Source organism: Rhynchophorus ferrugineus, unplaced genomic scaffold (genome assembly GCF_030347505.1).
Source record: "Rhynchophorus ferrugineus isolate W39M unplaced genomic scaffold, kcgeb_rfMv2 rfM3, whole genome shotgun sequence".
In the NCBI taxonomy this organism is placed as follows: Eukaryota; Metazoa; Arthropoda; class Insecta; order Coleoptera; family Curculionidae; genus Rhynchophorus; species Rhynchophorus ferrugineus.
This window is the reverse complement of record NW_027472582.1, coordinates 73,487,370-73,508,402: the sequence shown is the minus strand read 5'-3', so window position 1 is coordinate 73,508,402 and position 21,033 is coordinate 73,487,370. Positions and strand designations below refer to the sequence as shown.

General features: G+C 33.9%; 1 protein-coding gene across 4 annotated transcripts; it reads left to right on the top strand.

The window, feature by feature from the left end:
• The first annotated feature begins 1,517 nt into the window (after positions 1-1,517).
• LOC143192698 (uncharacterized) lies at positions 1,518-11,879 on the top strand. 4 transcript variants are annotated; one of them, XM_076398193.1, is made up of 5 exons: positions 1,518-1,669; positions 4,293-4,486; positions 10,054-10,191; positions 11,254-11,437; positions 11,498-11,879. In XM_076398193.1, exons 1-5 carry the CDS (start codon positions 1,585-1,587, stop codon positions 11,578-11,580), a joined length of 684 nt encoding a protein of 227 aa, XP_076254308.1. In that variant the 5' UTR covers positions 1,518-1,584; the 3' UTR covers positions 11,581-11,879. The 4 variants fall into 4 exon arrangements, with proteins under 4 accessions (XP_076254308.1, XP_076254309.1, XP_076254306.1 ...); XM_076398194.1 differs by having other exon boundaries at positions 1,521-1,669; positions 4,314-4,486; XM_076398192.1 differs by having other exon boundaries at positions 1,523-1,669; positions 11,486-11,879.
• Positions 11,880-21,033: the final 9,154 nt, after the last annotated feature.

The following is a 21,033-nucleotide window of genomic DNA, read 5'->3' as shown; positions in this document are numbered from 1 at the left end:
TCTAAATACATAACTCGAAATAATAAGTCTTCCTTCATTTTATTATATGCTTTGAAAACTTGTATTCTTTTAAAAGCAATATCCGGAAATTCCATTAGATCTCTTCGATACTTTTTCAGACTAACAGTCTCCTATGAAATAGTTGTATTAGATTATGTTTATATCTCTGATATAGCTAACATCAAATTGACGGGTTTCTTCTCTTAATTAAATATTATATTTTTAATTTTTAAGATATTTCAGTGACCATGTATACACTAATATTCAGTTAAGCTGCAACACTAAGCTCTATTAATCAGTTCGTATGGTGGTTTGCGTTTAAGCCTATGCACTTCACTGTCATTGCGCAGATTTAACAATTTGGCGAGTGTATTGGGATACACTGGCAGTCTTTCAGAGTACTTTGCACTAACACTTTGAATCACACTTGTTATAGGTGTTAAGGGGATATCGCAATGAATTAGTTTGTTGGAGACGTAATATGGGTCATCTCTGAGGATAGCTATGTTAGATTTGCTAGTAGTAAGTTCAATACAATTGGTCCAAATGTGTCTAAGTATTGATTTATCTAGTAAAACTTGTTCTCCAAGTATCAGCCAATACCTTGGGTTTAGCTTAAGCCCAAGCTGTTTACGTTTTGTCACTATATATTTTTTATATGTCAAACGACCATATGTCAAACGTCCTACTTGCGGGAGTTCAAAATTATTCATTTAAACTGAGGGACAGGGTTGCCAAACATAAATAAAGCTTTGTTGTCGATAACAGTTATTACCTGACAAAATATCGATTGCAAGTCCAAATCAAGTTTGTTCGCAATACTCCTGTGAGTTCAGATCAATGTTGTCTATTATGAACGGATGGAACCTGGAGAAACAGTTAATACTGATCGCTATAGAGAACAAATGATCAATTTTAACTGTGCATTGATCGAAAATCGTCCACTATACGCTGAAATGCATTTGAAAGGGGGCTTTGAGAGAGGGTGTGAGATTTTATTTCACCAACTGTACTCTCCAGACCTAGTCCCATTCTGCCTGGCTAAATTGAAAAAACCTCGATGAATGCTTTGGCTCAAAGAAGAAACTGTTCTTTTGGAATGACGTCCATATTTTGTCTGAAAGACCAAAGATTTCCGGAAAGAAATTACCGATACTCCATGTAAACGTCGAATTTTTGGTAAGAACTGATCGAACTAATTTACACGGTCAATATAAAAATTGATTGAAACCAATTTCACGCAATGTTCTACCCATACGTTTAAACCATAAGATAATATTGTGGGAAACAACCGTTTTAACCATAAAAAAAACTACAGCTAATAAGCGAACGCCTGTCCAATTAACCCATTACGCAATCCACGAACGTAGCTGGGCTATCAACTCAGTTCCAATTGACTACATCTTCTTCAATGACCTAATCGGCCTATATATATGTAATTAATTGTTATAGAAATAGAATTAGTTATAAATTATATAAAATTGATAGGTGTAGGTTGGCGGTATCGTTAGGAGAGTTCCTCGAGGTATAAAAGCCGGGCCGAGAGCAATCATCAGTCACAAAGCATGACCTGTTCGGAGTATCATGTCGTTGATGTTATCTGATATGATGGGAGAAAACGACGATGATAACAGTGAACTGAGCGAGCACGCAAGATTCTTGACCAAGGGTGAGTCATAAGTATAATTAATTAGTTTAATCAGTTGTTATATATATATATATATATATATATATATATATATATATATATATATATATATATATATATAGTTTAGTGTAATAAAATTAATCGAAAAAGTATTGGGGCTTTTCGGTAATGCCCTTATGCCAATTTCTTTTGTTTTATTGTTACCATTGGTTTTTACTTTTTAATCATGAACTTATAGTAGATATGATTGTTTTAGGTATCTTTCTGCTATGTCTAGTTTTAGTTTTCTGTGTATACTATTGTCCCTCAAATATAAGAAAACATTTTTTAAGGAGAGCGAATTAATTTTTATAGAATTTTGTTAAATATATTTTTATAAATAGTTAGGTAATATTAATGAAAATGAAGGTAATGCTATAAACCCAGAAAGAAAAACATAATATCATAATATCGGAATAGACGAAGAAACGTCGCCATTCAATTTGGTATGATTTCTGCTTATATTTTCGAAATCCAACAATTTTAGTGATTTGTCATGATGTCTCGGTTTTAGTTTAAGACTAAATACTTGTTAAACTTCAAAATAGTGCCACATACTAAAAACTAAAGGTAGTAACAGAGATTCGGCACAAATATATTTAAATAATAATAAATAATAATATATAATATAATATAATTTAAATAATCTATTAATCTTTATTTACATAAAGTAAAAACAATTATTCTTTTGATATTCAGTCTTATGTAAATGGTTCTACTCTGTCTAATAGTTTACGAGTATGTTTAACTTCGTAAAGACATTACTTCTAAGGAAGCTATCAATATCTTCAATGATTGGTCGACTAAGTACATCGTACATCTTTAAAAACAAAAATGTTCCAACAAAAATGAACAAACCAATTCCCAAACTAGTGTTCACATGAGAACATATCACTATCAACACCACACAATATGTGCCTTTGCATATATTTGACGAAAATGGATCTCCCTTTCCAAAAGCCCAATAAATTTGGACTGAGTAAATGAAGATTTTCTTAACCTAATATTATAAATCCTTTGAAATTTCCAGACACTTCGCAATAATATCAGATCAATTGGAAATTACCAGGCCTACCATAGTAAAACACATTTTTTTGGCAACATTAGTTATTTTTATTCAACATAATTCCCTTCAAGGGTGATATACTGATCATAGCGACCCTTCAACTTTTGATACCATTTTTGTAATACGATTTGTCCTTTGCTTCAAAATAGACCTCAGTTTCGTCCTTCACCCCTTCATCCGATGAAAATTTCTTCCCAGCGAGCATTCTTTTGAGATCTGAGAACAGGAAATAGTCGCTGGGGGCCAGATCTGGAGAATACGGTGAATGAGGAAGGCATTCTCCGCCCAATTCATGGATTTTTGCCGTAGTCTTCACTGACTTGTGACACGGTGCATTGTTTTGGTGAAGTAGTACTTTTGGCGATTTCGTCCTTTTAGCGGTTAAATAATGCTATATAATAGTCGCCGTTGATGGTCCTTCCTTTTTCAAGGTAGTCAATAAAAATTATTCCATGCGTATCCCAAAATACAGACGCCATAATCTTGCCAGCTGGCTGTTGCGTTTTCCCACGCTTTGGAGCGGGTTTGTCGTGTGCAGACCAAATGATGGAGCCATGTTTCAACCATTATTACATATCGATGCAAAAACTCGGGTTTATTACGCTTGATCATCTTCAAATACTGCTCCCAATCATCAGCTCGTCGTTGTTTTTCGTCAAAAGTGAGCTAGCCCGGCAATCAATATGTACAGAGTTTTCTCATACCCAAATTTTCTTTAATGGTATGATGTACACGTTCAGTTGATACCCTTGGAGTATCTGCTATTTCATTCAATTTGAATTTGCGGTCATTTGAAATCATTTTGTGGATTTTTTAAATGTTTTCGTCGGTAACAACCTCTTTTGGGCGTCCATTGCGTTCACAATCTTCGGTGCTCATTTCACCACGTCTAAACTTAGCATACTAATCCTCGATGGTTGATTTTCCTGGGGTAGTGTTCGGAAACTCGGCATAAAGCCAAGTCTTTGCTTCAACTTTATTGTTTCATTTCAAAAGCAATATTTTACCAACACGCGAAATTCCTTTTTATCCATTTTTTTTCAATAATAAAAGTTGTTTTATTTGGAATGCTATAGTTCAAAAACTAATGATCCGACAGCTGTCATATTTATATACGCGTCTTTTGAAGATTAGGGCTAACTGAAAAACATATGGATTTAATTCTAGTAGCGCCATCTATGTGTCAGGCCGGCGATATTTCAATTGACCTGTTAGTAGTAAATTATCATTTTCTATAATTTTTATATTATGATTTCAATTAGATATCTTTTTTATTTATTATGATATACAATAAACCATAACAAGAATGTTCCTAATATTTCACTAGAGTATCTTTGAATCATCTGTAAATTATTTGTGTATATATATATATAAATATCCTATATATGATGTGATTTAGTTTACATTTTTTAAACTGAACCTTTGTACATATTTAATTAATAAATCGCTCAAGTAAACTTGCTGTACATATCAAGGCTTCGTTAGATTTGTCGGACGTCATACAATCGTCAGTACGGGGTGGTTTACCCCTCGTTACAGCTAATGCCATTCCGGTTTTAGGGGCTTTCCTGCTGACGCCGTCGCACGACCTCAGCTTAGACAAGGCCGCCAACATTTGCGACAAGCTGAACTTCCGAGGCAGCTTCAGCCTGACCAAGACGGCGACCGGAATACTGTTCAAGTTTTCCGAACCGGAGGATTTTCAGCAAGTGTTTAGGAAAGGATTTCACAAGGTAATGTCTTATGCAAATCGCACGGTTGATTTATGACGCGTCGTGCATTTCGTACGGTAGATTTTTAATGCAAATTTGTTTACGTTATAAATTGTAATTAATTTTTAGAATAGTGATCGCCCTGTAGTCGAAATTCGATTAGAATTTTTAGTGGGTGCCCACTGCGTTCAACGTCTTCGGTGCTCATTTCACCACATCTAAACTTAGCATACCAATAATTGATGTTTGATTTTCCTGGGGCAGTGTCGAGAGACTCGGCATCAAGGCAAGTTTTTGCTTAAAATATATTCTTTCCTTTAAAAAGCAATATTTTATCAAAATAACAAAAGTTGCTTCAGCCAAAATGTTATAATTCACAAATTAATGATCTGACAGCTCTCAAATCTATACAAACACATTTTGACGTTTAGGGTTAACTAAAAACTTATAGATTTAATTTTAGTAGCGCCATCTACGTGCCAGGCCGGGAACTTCTCAATTGACCTGTGATGCCATCTTTTCAGCCACATTTGTATTTGATTTATGTGGTTTCTAGGTTCTATGGCTGGGAAGTACAGCTAGAAAACGCAATTTCTTCGAGATCCATTTTGTAACAGGAACAGAAACCTTCCTTAATTTAAAAGAGCCTATTGGCCGCCTAATCGGTCTTGTAAATCTGAACGGATTTTAAAAAACTCCCGCAGCCAACAAAACCGACAAGACTTTATTAAAAATCGTCATTGTTGCCACTACATGTGTGGCCTTCGGTTGCCGAGAGCAGCTGCAGCGAGCCGGCACCAAAGAGATCGCGAATATCGTTTAAATTTTCTAACGCCGGGCCGAACTTTTCGCCAACACACAAAGTTCGATATTTCCCGTGGTTTTGTGCGATGCGGTGTGTGTCGTCCGGAATGCGCCGGGAAACTTTCGCCTATTGTCGTCCGAAGTTATTGGATTCGGCCCAGAATGGGACCGGCTTATTCCTGAATCGCGATTCGGGATTATAAGCAGCCGCCGGAGCTGTTTTCATTTCACGGATCTTCGGAAAAATTCGACGATATATCGGACGACAAAAACGTAATGTATTCATGCCGTCGAGGGCGTTCGTAAAATGCGGTTAAAACGCCGTACCCGAGGCGTTTTATTAGATTGTCGTAAAAATAATGTCAATAGGCGTTTTAAGGCATCATATTTCGGCTATGAATAAAATTTTAATCGTATTTTCTTTAGGAGAAAGGCAAAAAAACGTCGGTAATCGTAATTTTAAAGATTTACTGTCTACATTACCACTAGTCACTACCTTTCCTATAAAAAAACAAGTTTATAAATTAATTTTAAAGGATATATAACCGGTGGTATCACTATCGTCTATTCAAAACAGCATTGAACATTGAACTATAATGTTAACATCGCATTTGAATGTTGTAATATATAACAGGTCGATTGAAAAGTCCCGGCGTACCATAGTACAACACATTTTTTTCGCTGTTGATGATCATTCTCGTTGGTTACAACCTCTTTTGAGCGTCCACTGCGTTCAGAGTCGTCTGTGCTCATTTCACCACGTCTAAACTTAACATACCAATCGTTGATGGTTGAATTTCCTGGAGCAGTGTCCGGAAACTCGGCATCAAGTCAAGTTTTTGCATCAACTGTATTGTTTCCCTTCAAAAGCAATATTTTATCAACACGCAGAATTAATTTTTATCCATTTTATTCATAATAACAAAAGTTGCTTCACTCAAAATGCTATAATTGATAAACTAATGATCCGACAGCTGTCAAATTTATACACGCATCTTTTGAGGATTAGGGCTAACTAAAAAAAAACATATGGATTTAATTCTACTAGCGCCATCTATGTGTCAGCCCGGGGACTTTCAATTTACCTGTTAAAAACTAAAATAAACTAAAAGTTAAAGTTAAATTCGGCAGCAATGTGAGGTAGTGAGGTCTTAAATTGAGATGATTTGTCTTCACTGCTATTTTGAATAGACTATACGTATTATATCGTATCGGATACAGTTTTAACCAACTTGCTGAAGCCTGACTGACAGGCTAAACGTTTCAATACATAACAAATGTCTGAATTGGTATTGGGTAAATGGCATTCACGGAAAATTTGACTTTCTTTACTTAAATTTGAAGAAAAAGACGTCTGAAGGACATCGAATGCTCTATAACATATTTACCATGGTGGAAGCATATTTAGAAACAATAAAATGGGAAGTGATACCTCGCCCGCCATATTCTCCAGATCTTGCTCCGTCCAATTATTAGTTGTCCCGTCAGTCAGCTTTTTTATTAAAATATATTTTGTCGGGTATTAGAAATGATTACGCAGCACCAAAAGGTCAACCCAAATTTCTTTGGATTGTTCAATACCTTTATATTATATATTTATATACCTTTATTGATGATTCTATTAAAATCTGCCTTTTCTCTAGAGCTAAACACTGTCTTCATCGGCTGATATTTCGATAATTTTGATTGATTATTTGTATTGGTATGACACTATTTATTTAAATCTTCACTGTTAACTGTCAGATAATAGATACTATCATATTTTTTTTAATGAAACTCTGCTTCTAGCTACCTGCTCTTTCCTTTTACATAAATTCATGTTTTTCTGTATAACGAACCAATTATTTTATTCATATTTTTAAGCACTATGAAAGAGCAATATTTAAACATTATTCAAAAATTCCGAGATTGGAGCTAGCTTTCTGTCGATCTTCCAAGAAAAGTTTATCTCTGTAGTGCTCAAGATTTATTTATGATTCTTGTAAGAAACTTGTGAAAGTAGTTGTAATCTACCAAATTTCGTTCGGTTTCTATCAATGGCGTTTTTACGAAATAATGACTACAAATTTTTAAGACAATATTTTTAGAAAAAACTTTCAGTAACAAACGAGCAGATGTTTCAAAGGTTCTCTCTCTGCTAAACTTATTTCAGTTGCTAAAGAGACAGTTGGAAAACATTGTACAATCTCCAAGGCCATTTCATATCAATCAATAACCAATGATTCATCTGAGAGATGATTTAAACAGAATCTTTTATGTATAAGACTCAAAAAATTTAGGTTAAAACTGATTGAAGGTTAAAAAATGAGAACTAAGTGGGGTAAATCCATCAAACGCTAGTTAAGTTTGAAACTTTAGATCTGGACTTAATAATCAATACCAAAATATTATCAAGGAAAATATACTAGATGGTAAACATGTATAATTTAAATTTAAAACAGAACAGAAACATTCAAAACATTCCAAATTATATTTTCTGTATCCTTTTCGCCTTTTAATTGATTTATTTAATCCGTGACAATCACAGGGCAATCTAAGAGACTAACAGGTTAAATCCGAACGGAGGGTTGATGAATAAGGATAGCTGAGGGCAACTGACCAATAAGTAACCGATAATAGTAGTTCGCAGCTTAGTGCTAAGCTCGAGATTTAGTTATTAAGGGCCATGCCAAGTTGGAATTTCTCTAGTAATGTGTTTATATAGTTGAAAAGCATTTCTTATTGGCCTCCGATTGATTGCTGTGAATTTCTTTAAAATATAAACTGAAAGTTATATACATTTTAAGAGTTTTAGTTGTTTATTTCGTATATATATTCATAATCAATGCTAGTATCTGGTTGTATTATAATCATGACATGAGGAAACATGAGAGGTACAGAGTTGTTGGGCTCCGAACCACGGTCTTCAGCATTAAGCCTACCGACTGGCGAGTGACCAACTTTAGAAATCCGGTCAGCAGACATCCGGTCTTACCCAGCCTGGTTACTGGCGTGACTGGGATCATTTTCCTTGTCGGATTTTACACTCTTGCCTAGAACATTCATAAATTTTAAACAATCACATATAGAAATTTACGATCATGCCCCAGCGGGATTCGAACCCGCGACTATCGCAACAATAGGAGAATCGTCCCATCGCCTTTTCCACTGCGCCACCAAGCCGGCGGTCTAATATAATGAAATATAATGAATACTCTATACATGAATAATTTTAAGTGTTGGTCAACATTCGACCTCGTAATATTCGCAATTAAAATAGGACTACTTCCCGCAAGATCCAATAAATCTGAGGTACAAAAGACATAAGGTTTAGAGAGCATTTTGTCTGAAATTCAGACCTTCAAATATATTGAACCCTGTGCTTGCTTTATAAAATGTCTTAATGTATGGCATCTTGTAATACCAAAATACAGATGGATAATAGGAGAGTTCGCGTGGAAATATGTTTTCGCAACTTTTACTGTTAAGTCTTAGATACGTAATTTTTTTTATGTTCAGTTATATTTGTTGTTATCTCCCACTTTCCATCATTTTTCTGCTAGCATTAGTGTTACCTAGTAGTAGAAGCATTCGATAAACATATTTCATTATTGCTTCATATAGTTGGAGCTTCTAATTCCTCATCATAGAGCTTGTTTGTTTGACCGTAGTGTCCTGTTATAAAGTTCACTATTAATGTGGATATTGGATTTTTATAGTTTTGGTTCAAGTCAAAAATTGCTGTAAACTCAGAGATATCACTGATGCATCTGTTGAAGTTTGTTTTATTACCATACTTAGGCTTTGGAATAGATTCATCTCACTTAATTCCATACTGTCCATGTCATTACCTATATTTCTTTAAAACTAGTTGAATATGAAAATGTCATTATAATTAACATTGATAATATCTAAACAATTATATGAGTTAGCGAGGAATATGAGACAGAGAAACTTCTATAAGTATGTAATGTTTTGTTAAAGACAAGATCATGCTCTGTGTCATACGAGGACAAGTTGATGTATATTATGAACTGTTGCAACCAGAAGAAGCAGTTTTAAGTTTTAACTGGGCATTGATCGAAAAACGTTTATATTATGCCCAAAAGCTTGATAAAGTGATTTTGCGGCATGATAACACGCCCTCTCATACAAGAAAACCAATCAAAATATGGTTGAAATCACGTGGCATCCATAAATGAAAAATGGTTAAAATGTGTAGAATGTATTACTGACCCGACTGGTAAAATGTACTAAAATATTTTAGCTTTACTTATGTTTAAACTACTTTTTAATATTCTAAAGTCTCCTTTTACCTTTTACCTGAGACTAGAACTGGCGTGACTGGGATCATTTTCCTTGTCGGATTTTTCATTCTTGCCTGGGACAATCACAAATATTAAACAATCACAATCATGTCCCAGCAGGATTCGTAACCGCGGCTATCGCAAAAGTAGTTGGGCCGTCCTGTCGTCTTTGCCACTGCGCCAACCAAGCCGGCTTTAGAGTACTTTTGTGGAGGATGAGCGACTGTAATAATTTCATCGTACGTTTAAAAGAAAACTCCATCTACACATATTATACTTTTTCTAACCTATTACTTCGTATAATTCAATATTTACCAATTTAAATAATGACTTTGTCTTAACAAAATCCCATTATCTTTTGAGGTAAAACCCCATATCGACTTCAAGATTATATCATGATTGAAATGACGTCCTTCTCTACTAAGCGACCCTGCCTTTTTTCCTGCTACAACAAGGAAGCAAAAAAATTCCACTCAAATCCACCAATAAATTTTACAGGTCACCGGAGGCCGATTGTACCGCAAAGTGGCTATCCCATGCCGTCCCCAGAAAACCTTCTCTCTGCTGGTCCACGAGGTGCCCGTAGATCTGCCTGAGGATGACATCAGGGCCAGCCTGTATCGATATAATTCGGTGGTAAGTTTAGATGACCAGCGAACAATGAATTTTTATGTTCTTATAGTACAATCCATATTTTGATCATTCGACTTATTGGAAATGTATTTAAATTTACATTTATTTGTATATTTTGATCCAGATTTAGTGAACCATAAATGTGTAAATATTAAAAATCAAAAAGCACTGGGACATAAAATCTTTCCAGATTTCAACAGCTCATCCAAAATGTTAAAAAAATTGATTGTGTTATCATATTTATGTAGCTATTTGATTCAGAAATGTCCTATTTTTCTATCTATATCTATTTTTTAAAGGCAAATTATTGAGAGCATAAAACAATATATTTTTAATATTTTATTGAGATTTTTTGTGAATACGTTTATGTCCAAATAGGATTTTTAAATTACTTAAAATCACTTTGGAAGAATAAATATTTCGTTTTATATGTCTATATTTTATTTTCATATTTTTATAACCTAACGTGGACTCTCAGCGTTCCTTAAATATTACATATATAATAATTTGTAGGTCATATCAGCTAACTTTTTGGTTAGAAATAGTTCCAAAACTTTCGTCTCACTTCCTACTAATACTACAAAAAGTATATGTTATATTTTATTGTATTTCAAGTTTTATTATTAATATTACAAATTTTGTTTAGACTTCTAAAAAAATAATTCAAAATATTCAGCAAGATCGATATTTTTGTCTAAACTTTTCAACTTGCGGGTCCTTTCGACAAGTTTTCCTAATTTTTGCTCTCTCATCTCCCCTCTCATCCTTGTCATTTACTTGAATGAGTAATAGACATTGTTAAAATGTTTTAATTTAAATCTGTTATACGTCATACATAACAAGTCATTGCTATTTAAATATATATATATATATATATATATATATATATATATATATCAATGGTTTTCATACAAACCAAAATGAACATAAGAAAATAAAATTGTCTCTAGTTGTTCTACTGTGATACACATAAGAAACTATGTTAACAAACTGTGATGTTTCAACCTACTCTATTAAACTTCAATAACTCTCGATAGAAACTCATTTTCCTCCTCCAAATCCTAGGTTGAAGTTACACGGCTCCAAACGCGATTAGAACAGCCACCAGGAACACCGAACCCGATCAGAATCACCGTCGCATCCCTGGAAGAATACAACACCCTCCTGCAACAAGGCTTGGACTTCTACGGTGCCACGTACTTCCCCACCGAGCCCTTGAAGAAAGACATGCTGAAAGGCAGCAAAGAAGGTGAAAAACTTGACCTACTTTACAGCCAATATCGCAATAATTATGTAGGTTCATCATCAGGACTGCTTCCGGTATTCGATTCGGCAGGATTCAGCAGGATACCGCCTCCGCCGAGCCGTACCCTGAAACCAGCTCGATCATAAGGAGGAGATGACTACGGGCACTGCCTAATGGTTCAGTTTTTTCGACACTTTCAATTGAAAACAATTTAAATAGCGAATTATAACAACTAGATGTTTTTAGAACAACCAGCGTGTTCATGTCCTTGGTTGATGTTGTAAAATGATTTTTCTCGATGTAATTCTATTATTATACGAGTACAAAACCATTTTACTGGGATATGAACGAGCCTAACCAAAAAAAAAGCGTTTAAACTCAATTTTAATATCTAATAAACAATTTCAGTTGCTGCACTGCAAATAAATTTATTTATTAATAATAACATGTCTTTTATTTACCAGTTTTACCAAGAATTGAGATATAAACAAATTGAAGGATGTTTATATTTTATTTATTTGCTTTCTTTAGTTTTGGGGAAAAGTGATATATAGTTCTCCTAATAGATGATTTCAAAGCCTTATATCTCTAAGTATTAGCGATTCAATGAAGCCATACTATAGCGCGTCCAAAAGGTAACCGTTTATAATAGTTCTCTATATACCTGGTCTACCGAAAAGTCATCACCGTTTTTTTTTAACAGCATCTGAACCTATGATATTGAACTGTGGGGTACATAGATATCCTCCAGAGGTTTCAGAATAAGGTGTTGCCCCATATTACGTGTCCAACAAACTGATTCAACGCGATATCCCCTTAGAACCCATAACGAGTGTCATTCGAAGTGCTAGTGCGAAGTATTAGTGCATCCCAATGCACTCGCCAAACAGTTAAATGTACGCGATGACAGTGAAGTGCGTGGGCTCAAACGCAGACTACCATACGAATACGAATTGATTAATAGATACATTGAGTGAGATATAATATTCTCTATAATAAGTTAGAATAGTCTATAAAATAAGTTAGAATAGTATCTAGAATAAGAATGAGATTATAAGTTATACAGCAGGTCACTTACTGAAGTGATCTTCTACATGTTAGGATGGTTATATTATATAACGGAAATCATACAATAATACTTATTGCCTACGGGCAGATTGTTGACGTTCTAAGAGATTAATAAAAAAATATCAAGTTTCGTTGTTACTCTACATGTTATATTTTGCGAAAGAAACACCATCGTAGTTTTATACTTTAAAAATATCAAGTTACACATTATTTTTCTTACTTAATCAAAAGAAAAAGCTGCTGCAGGTCCCAGGTCCCTCTAACCTTAAAAACATGTTAAGAACGTTCTAGTAGACCTACAATGTTTGAATATATGAAACTGCAAGAGTTATTGGATGAAGACCAAACCCAAACTCATAAACAATTGGCAGAAGCGTTAAATGTAGTCCAAGAAATAGTTAGCGACTGATCAGCAACGGGGAAAATCCGAAGGATGAGGAGTAGAAAGATTATCTGTAAAATTCTGCTTCAACAGTATGATCGAAAGTCATTTCGGGATCGAATGGTGACGGGTCATGAAAAGTGGATTTATTTTGAAACCCCTTAGTGCGAAAAATCGTGGCTATTACCTGGCGAAGCCGACCAATCGACTCCAAGGTTAAATCGTTTTGGTCGGAAAATAACGCTCTATGTTTTGTGGTATCAGTGCGGCGTGATGTATTAGAAACTGTTGAATCCTGGTGAAAAACTAATAGTAATCTATACCGACAATAAATGATTAATTTGAACAGTTTATTGATCGAAAAGTGTTCAAAATGGATTCGAACATACTGTAAAGTGGTTTTACAGCACGATATCAGGTATCTTCCTCATAGCTTATAATCAGTCGCCTATTGATTCTTCATCCAATAAATCTTGTAATTACGCGTCCTCAAACGGTTTTGGTATAACAGACCTTTTTTTGTCTTGCCCATCGAAATCACCTCTTTTTAAATTTCAAAATCATGTCTCACATGTTTCTAAAGTTAGATCATCCTTACCGTAAGTTTCTATCAGCAAACGATGACTTTTAGCGGCTTTTTTCTTTTGAATAAACAAGAAAAGTAATAAGTGCTGCAAAAGTACGTTTTCAATCATGAAACTTAATGTATTCAAAGAGTATATATATATATATATATATATATATATATATATATATATATATATATATATATATATCTACGACTGTATCTTGCACTTGGAAAATGTAACATGTAAAGCTTTGAAGCTCGATGTCATTAAAATAAATTGACATATGTATCAAATCATAGCATTTCTTACTTAGGCCTAGCGACATATGCTAGAAAAACCAGTGATAACTTTTCGGTACACCAGTATATCGTTTACATGGTTTAAAGTTAGTAGGAGTTACTATTGAAAAAAAAAATTCTACAAAGAATATATTCATTTAAAAATTATTATTTTGTATTTAAAAATCTCTAACTATTATATATACGCCAACAAATTACCTGTATAACAAAAATGAAAGTAAAGTTAATTAGAATTTTCAATTAAGAGAAACACGCACACAATTATGCTTATGAACCCAATAGAATTTGGAATTATGTCACCTTTTATTACGCTATTTATTTCTTCCAGTTCTTGGGCCCGAATAAAAACTGAATTTTCCGTCCGAAAATTAAAAAAAAAAGGAAAAACAATTTCGTCTTTTTAATAATGTACTCTCATTTCCCAGTCACATTTAATTTTTGACGAAACGCAATAATATTTTTATGTAGTTTTAATTTGCTTCAGGCACAAGAAGCTTTAAAATTATCTCCAACATTTTGAAATCAATCATCACTAATGTTAAAATTGTAAACCCAAAGTCAGTTGACGCGGCGACACTGCGACGTGCTCTCAACGTCACACATTTTGATGACGCAAGTATGCTATTATATTGGATGGGCTATATATTATATAGAAATATATTAAATAGTCTATTCAAATCACTAGTGACGCACGTTTTCAATATGTGCCTGTCGGAAATTGTAAATTAGTTTTACAATCAGACCATATTTTACTTCTCATTTTACTCTATTTAAAAGAGATAGAATGCTGTTTGACAAGTTCTAACATTTAACCGAATGAGCCTGCAAAAGTTGTCCGTTTTGTCTGTTTGTAAAACGTCTGCAAAATTCTTCAAAATATTATAATTAAGAATTATAAATCGTCAAACGTTTGTTTAACGTTTTGTATTTTTTAGCTTATTACAGCTGCACTGGATATTCGGACGGACGCGGTCACTCGTGGAAAAGTAATAATAAATATCCTGTAAAGACAACAAAAGTTGATGGAAAAAGGTAAAGGTTGTGCTTGGACAAAACCGAATTAGGACTCAAAGGAACCACATCGAATGATTTTGTGTAGTTGTGTAGTGAAACATTCTAGACGATAAAAGCACTTCAAGCAAGTCACTGTAGAGGCAAATTAAGAGTTAGTTGGCCATGACCAGTAATAATTAGAGGCCAATAGAAAAGTTCCCAGCCTGACACATAGATGGCGCTTCTAGAATTAAATCCATATCTTTTAGATAGATCTAATCCTCAAAACATGCGTGTATAAATTTGACAACTGTCAGATCATTAGTTGGTGAATTATAGCATTTTGAGTGAAGCAACTTTTGTCATTGTCAAAAAAAAAAACGAAAAAAAAGGAATTTTGAGTGTTGATAAATTATTTCCTTTTGAAGGTAAAAATACAGTTGAAGCAAAAGCTTAGCTTGATGCCGAATTTCCGGATACTGCCCCAAGAAAATCAACCATTCAGGATTGGTATGTTAAGTTTAGATGTGGTGAAATCAGCACCGAAGACGGTGAACGCAGTGGACACCCAAAAGAGGTTGTTACCAACGAAAACATTTAAAAAATCCACAAAATGATTATTTATTTATGCTGTCTGTATTTTGGTATGCGCATGGAATAATTTTCATTGACTACCTTGGAAAAGGAAGGACCATCAACAGCGACTATTACATAGCGTTATTGGACCGTTTGAAGGACGAAATCGCCGAAAAACGGCCGCATTTGTAGGAAGGGGAAGTGCTGGTTCACCAAGACAATGCCCTGTGTTACAAATCAGTGAAAACGATGGCAAAAATCCATGAATTGGGCGGAGAATTCCTTCCTCATCTACCGCATTCTCCAGATCTGGCCCTCAGCGATTATCTTCCGTTCTCAGATCTCAAAAGAATGCTCGCTGGGAAGAAATTCTCGTCGAATGAAGTGGTGATCGCCGAAGCTGAGGTCTATTTTGAATCAAAGGACAAATCGTACTACAAAAATGGTATCGAAAAGTTCGAGAGTCGCTATAATCAGTGTATCACTCTTGAAAGAAGTAGTAGGTAGTAAAAGTGTGGTAGGACTTTTCAATTAACCTGTTATATTGATGAATTAAAAAAAAATTCTGTTTGACAGTTCAAGATCCCCTTTTTGGCTGCCGCCATGTTTTTTTTGGGTAACACGGTTTCAATTCGTACCCCTAATATATTTTTCGGCTCGATAACACATCAAGTGAGTATAATTTAACGCAACTCCCTCGAATAATCCGGCGGAATATCCGTTTACGTTTCGGCCGGTTTATCTCGCAGAAAATGTTCATTAGTTATGTCCTCATTATTTTTAATTTTCACCCTCTGAGTCGTGCTGAAAAAATGACTCGGTTAGGCGAAGGAAAATTGTCTCGGAAATTATTTATAGCCGCCACATTCGCTGCCGCTCGCTAGGGTTCGGGGGTGCGAAATTACGTCGCGGCAATATACTGAGTGCTCCGAAAAAATAAAACGACCCATTTATACCGACGTGGGGTGTTGCGGTAGGCGAGGGGTGCCACGGACTCTCCAAGAACGGACTCGATTTGTTATTTCGGTGATTAATATGGAAAGTTCGGTGCTTGTTTCTTTTTTATTTTAAGAACAATACGACGGCGCGTGTAATTTAAATATTAAGTTTGTTTCGAAAAGAACGTTGGTCTTAAGCGACAACTTTAAATGATCATATCTCACTTCAGAAGAAGGTTAATTAATCAAAATTAACGTAGGTTTACTAAAAATACAAAAACATTACAAAATTCGATTTTTGTGTTTGTAATAATGTTTCGTTTTGTTTGTTTGTTTTACAAGGTAACTGAAGAAAAAATATATATTTAGTAGATTGATTGTAACAAAAATTGTTATAAAAAATTAGGCAAATTAACACGAAAGTGCTATTTTTTTAGCCTAATTTGCCACCTATGATATACACTTTGGGCTTAATCATCTATGCCACTGTATCCATTAAGTCATCTTTATCTAATGGCTGTAGAATCTCAACATTGATGTGCTGAATAAGTTTCTGTTCATGTCTTTGGGCACAGTCCTTGATAACGTTATCCACAGTTTCTACCTTCAGGTCCTATCATAGAGAAATAAATCTTTATTAATAGAAAATTTTGGAGAAATGTTTCGCGACGTCCAACATGTAGATGTCGCTACATTTAACTTATAACTTGCTTTAATCGGGGACGTGGTTCCCAGTTATAGGCATTTTTGAACGCAGTTGTTGAAGGCGAATTTGGAAAGCTGATTTGAAAATGTTCCCGTGCAAAATTCAATTAGTCCAAAAATTGCTACCGAGAGAATTGTTCAGCGAGTTGAGTACAGTAATGAATCCCATTTTATTCTCAGTGGCCACGTCAATAAACAGTACAGTCGGCTTTGGGGAACACAGAATCCTCATTTATTCATGAAGCATTATTGCATCCACAAAACACAACTCTATGGTGTGGTATTCATGCTGGAAACATCATTTTCCCCTATTTTTTGAAAATGACCAAGGTGTTATAGTAACTGTTACTGCTGAACGGTACCAAAACATGATTCGAAATTTTCTTCTACGTGAAATGGAAGAGCAAGGACTAGAGGTCATGCGGCTTCAACAAGATGGGGCAACAGCACACACAGCTCATTCAGCAATGCTTTTCAATATTGAATGACGTTTTCCCACGAAGACTAATATCGCGAAGAGGCGATTTGGCATCGCCAGCCAGATCTCCGGATTTGAGAGCACCAGACATTTTCTGATGGGGTTTTTTAAAATCAAAAGTTTATGTGAAGAAGCCCCAAATCAGTCAACATCGTAAAGACAATATTCGTCATGAAATTGAAGACATTCAGCATCAGATTTTGTATGATGTCATGGAAAATACCTTAAAAAGTGCTGAAAGTTACTTAGCTAATTGCGGTCACCATTTAGTCGATATAATTATTCAATCATAACGGAAAAAAGTATATAAAGACCCTATAAACTTCTTGTGAAAACCAAACTTACTTATCTTTTCTTTGAACAAAGTTATAGGTAATCAAAATGGCAGCAGGACTTTTCCCGCACGTCGTATTTTGTGAAATAATAGTTCAAAACGATGAAAATATGAAAAGCTGTAGAAAAGCATTTAGACAGGGTTGTGTACCACTTTTTTAAAATGAATGAATTCAGGCAAAACATTTTTTTAAAATAATTTCTACCCATAAGACTAATTATTCGTAATATTTAAACAATACTACGGTGGTAAATGGCAACTCTGTTAATACAGACCTTTCCATTAAGCGTATTTGCAAATTATCTAGTACTCCATTCAATTTTCCAGTGAAAAGCATCGGTGTTTCAGCATCTATTGACGCTCTTAACATTATTGGAATATCACATCAATTAGTCTGCGAAATTAATAGATAATATACTATATTAATAGACTGTTAGATGGTATAACCTGTTTATAATAATATAATTTTTTTAGTAATTCAGTATTTTATATCTATTTTGATCTATTAATTTCTGGTCTTTAGTCGTACTAAAACTAGAAAACAGCTGGACCGATCTGGTTAATTTTGATTTCGAAATGTTTTATGTTACTCAAATAATTATTCTCAAAAACACCTGATAAACGGATAAAAAAATTGGCTGCTATATATGATATCAAAACTGTTTGAGAAACGGATGTTAAAGTGTATTAAATCACCACTCAACCATCGACCAAGTGCACATAGTAATAGGGATTGTTGAAAAGACATTCGAAGAAAAACAATACTTCCCTGAAATTCTTGGACGCCTTACAAACCTTTGGGTATGGCATTTGAAATTAATCTAGAAGATGACCAAATTGACCTGCTGGAATCATAACTTTTCGAAAGAAAATTTAGAATCTCGTATGAAGAAGTACTTTCAGTATTCAAAATCTATATTGGCTGAAGTTCCCCAGAATAGCGCGATGTGTCGATTTTATGCTTATATGTAGTGTAGGGAACTATCGACTGAAATCGACTATCGCCTGTTTAGTAATTGACTTATTTTTACTATCGACTGTTTCAGTCGATATATTTGATTCTGCTGATTTTACTACTTTTTACCAGTGATTGTTTCAGTGGCGAACTTTTAGTTACTATATTTGGTTCTACTAGTTTCACTCGATTGATTTATAACGTTTTGCTCTGTCGTCCCAGCCGCAACCTTGACAAAAATGTACCCAATTTATGCTTACATAGATTTATATGTAATATATACAGTTTTATGATTTTTTTTGTGGTAGTTTGCTTGTAAATAACAATATATTTTATATTAATATAGCAACATTTAGGAACGATATTTTCCAAGATTGTTAATGTAATAGGGTAAAAAGATTAAAATTGTGAATAATGTGTGATAAATAGTAAAATAATTTTGTTTTTATGGCAATAATAGATAATATTCTAATTATTCTCTGTATTTTTGTTAAACAATATTTGCATTCAATAATAAATAAAGCATTTACTTTATTTAGAAAAGCTCCAGTAGCTATTTTGCGGTTATTTTAATTTTGTCATGAGTTAGTTTTTTTTTCTATGATTAGGTATTAGGTATATGTTTAATTTTTTATTTAGTATTTATGGTTATTAGACATCCTTAGTTCTCAGGTTCTGTTTAAGATCTGTTGTTTTGTCTATATATATTATAGTGTACTATTTGAAAATAGCAATTACCATATTAAAATACGATAAAACATTTGTGGATCATTATTCCATTCCATAGAAAAATTCCAATTCTTTTTACAGATTCCCAGAACAGTCAAATATAAAAGTAATTCTATTTCGTTGAAAATTAAACTATAAATTGCAAGTTAATAGTATTCAGTAATTATTTTTTCCATTTATTTTTTAAAGTTAGTACGTGAAGAAATATATACATGTCCATCTCACTTGTACTACCGTTTGAAAATATAAGCACATAAAAAATTAACTGCTCTAAGTAATTATCCCCGTTCTTTCTTCTCTCATAATTTATACAGGAAAGAGTACGTACATCTTCGTCTAACATCATGAATTGAAAAAAAAACAGTAGAACCGTACATTTGACTAAAAATAGTAATTACTATTTTCAATCCCTAGATTTTTAGCCATCGACTTTTTCAGCTGCTTTGCGACTATCGACTGATTCGACTGTTTTCAGTCGATAGTTTCCAACATTACTAATAATGATGTATTAATCTCGCCTAGCTTGTGTATTAATGCAAGTACAACAGAACAGTAGTAATACACTAATTTGTTAATTAAAAACGTAAAAAGTAATTAATTTAAAAAAAAATCAATTATTTTAATCTCTTGTACGGTCTAGAAAATTACAGGTTGGCTAGTTTCTATTCAAAACGATTTTCGGCTCAATTTTTATGTTTTGAGACATTATTCGATACATGATGAGACCTGGGTGACGCTTACAGTCTCATTCCATCTCCAATACAGCAGTACTCGAACTGTACGTATTCGTAGTTAACATAATTTCGCAGTTTAATTCCCCCGTCTGTATTAAACCATCATGAGGACAGAATGTTTTGCACCGGGCGGTCATATTAACAGAGCCGGTTGCTATTTTGATGGAGCGACCGCAGCGTCCACCGTTCGTGTCAAATGACCAATTTGTCTCCGACCGCAACCCTATTTCTGCACCTCGCCCAAAACCGCACGAATACCATTTCGGATACTCTGGCGCGTTCGCCCGTTTTCTAGTCGACACACAGACATACACGCATTGAATACTGGATAATAATTAGCGTAAAATGAAAATTTACATGATGAATGAAATATTTTATGACTACGAACTAGAAACTACGAAAAATAACGATATTTAATGAAATGTACCTTCGCACAACAAAAAGAAACGAAATATATTTTTTTAGAATATCGATATATCGAAGAAAAAAAATATCGAACCAGAAAATATATCGGTATTTTACATTTTTTAATACTTTTAATGAATCTGTAAAATTAAGATCCAAAATGCACCATTGCACCAAAAAAAAACGATATATCGATTTTTAGAAGAAATTCATATATCGATATATTGAAAAAAAATATCGATTTTATCAACAACTAGAAAAATATCGATATTTTACAATTTTTACACTTTTGCACAAAAGAAAACGATATTTCGATTGTTAGAAGAAATCCATATATCGATATGTTGATGGAAAAAAATATCGATTTTCCAACAACTAGAAAAAATATCGATATTTTACAATTTTTATATTTTTAATGAACCTCTAAAACTGAG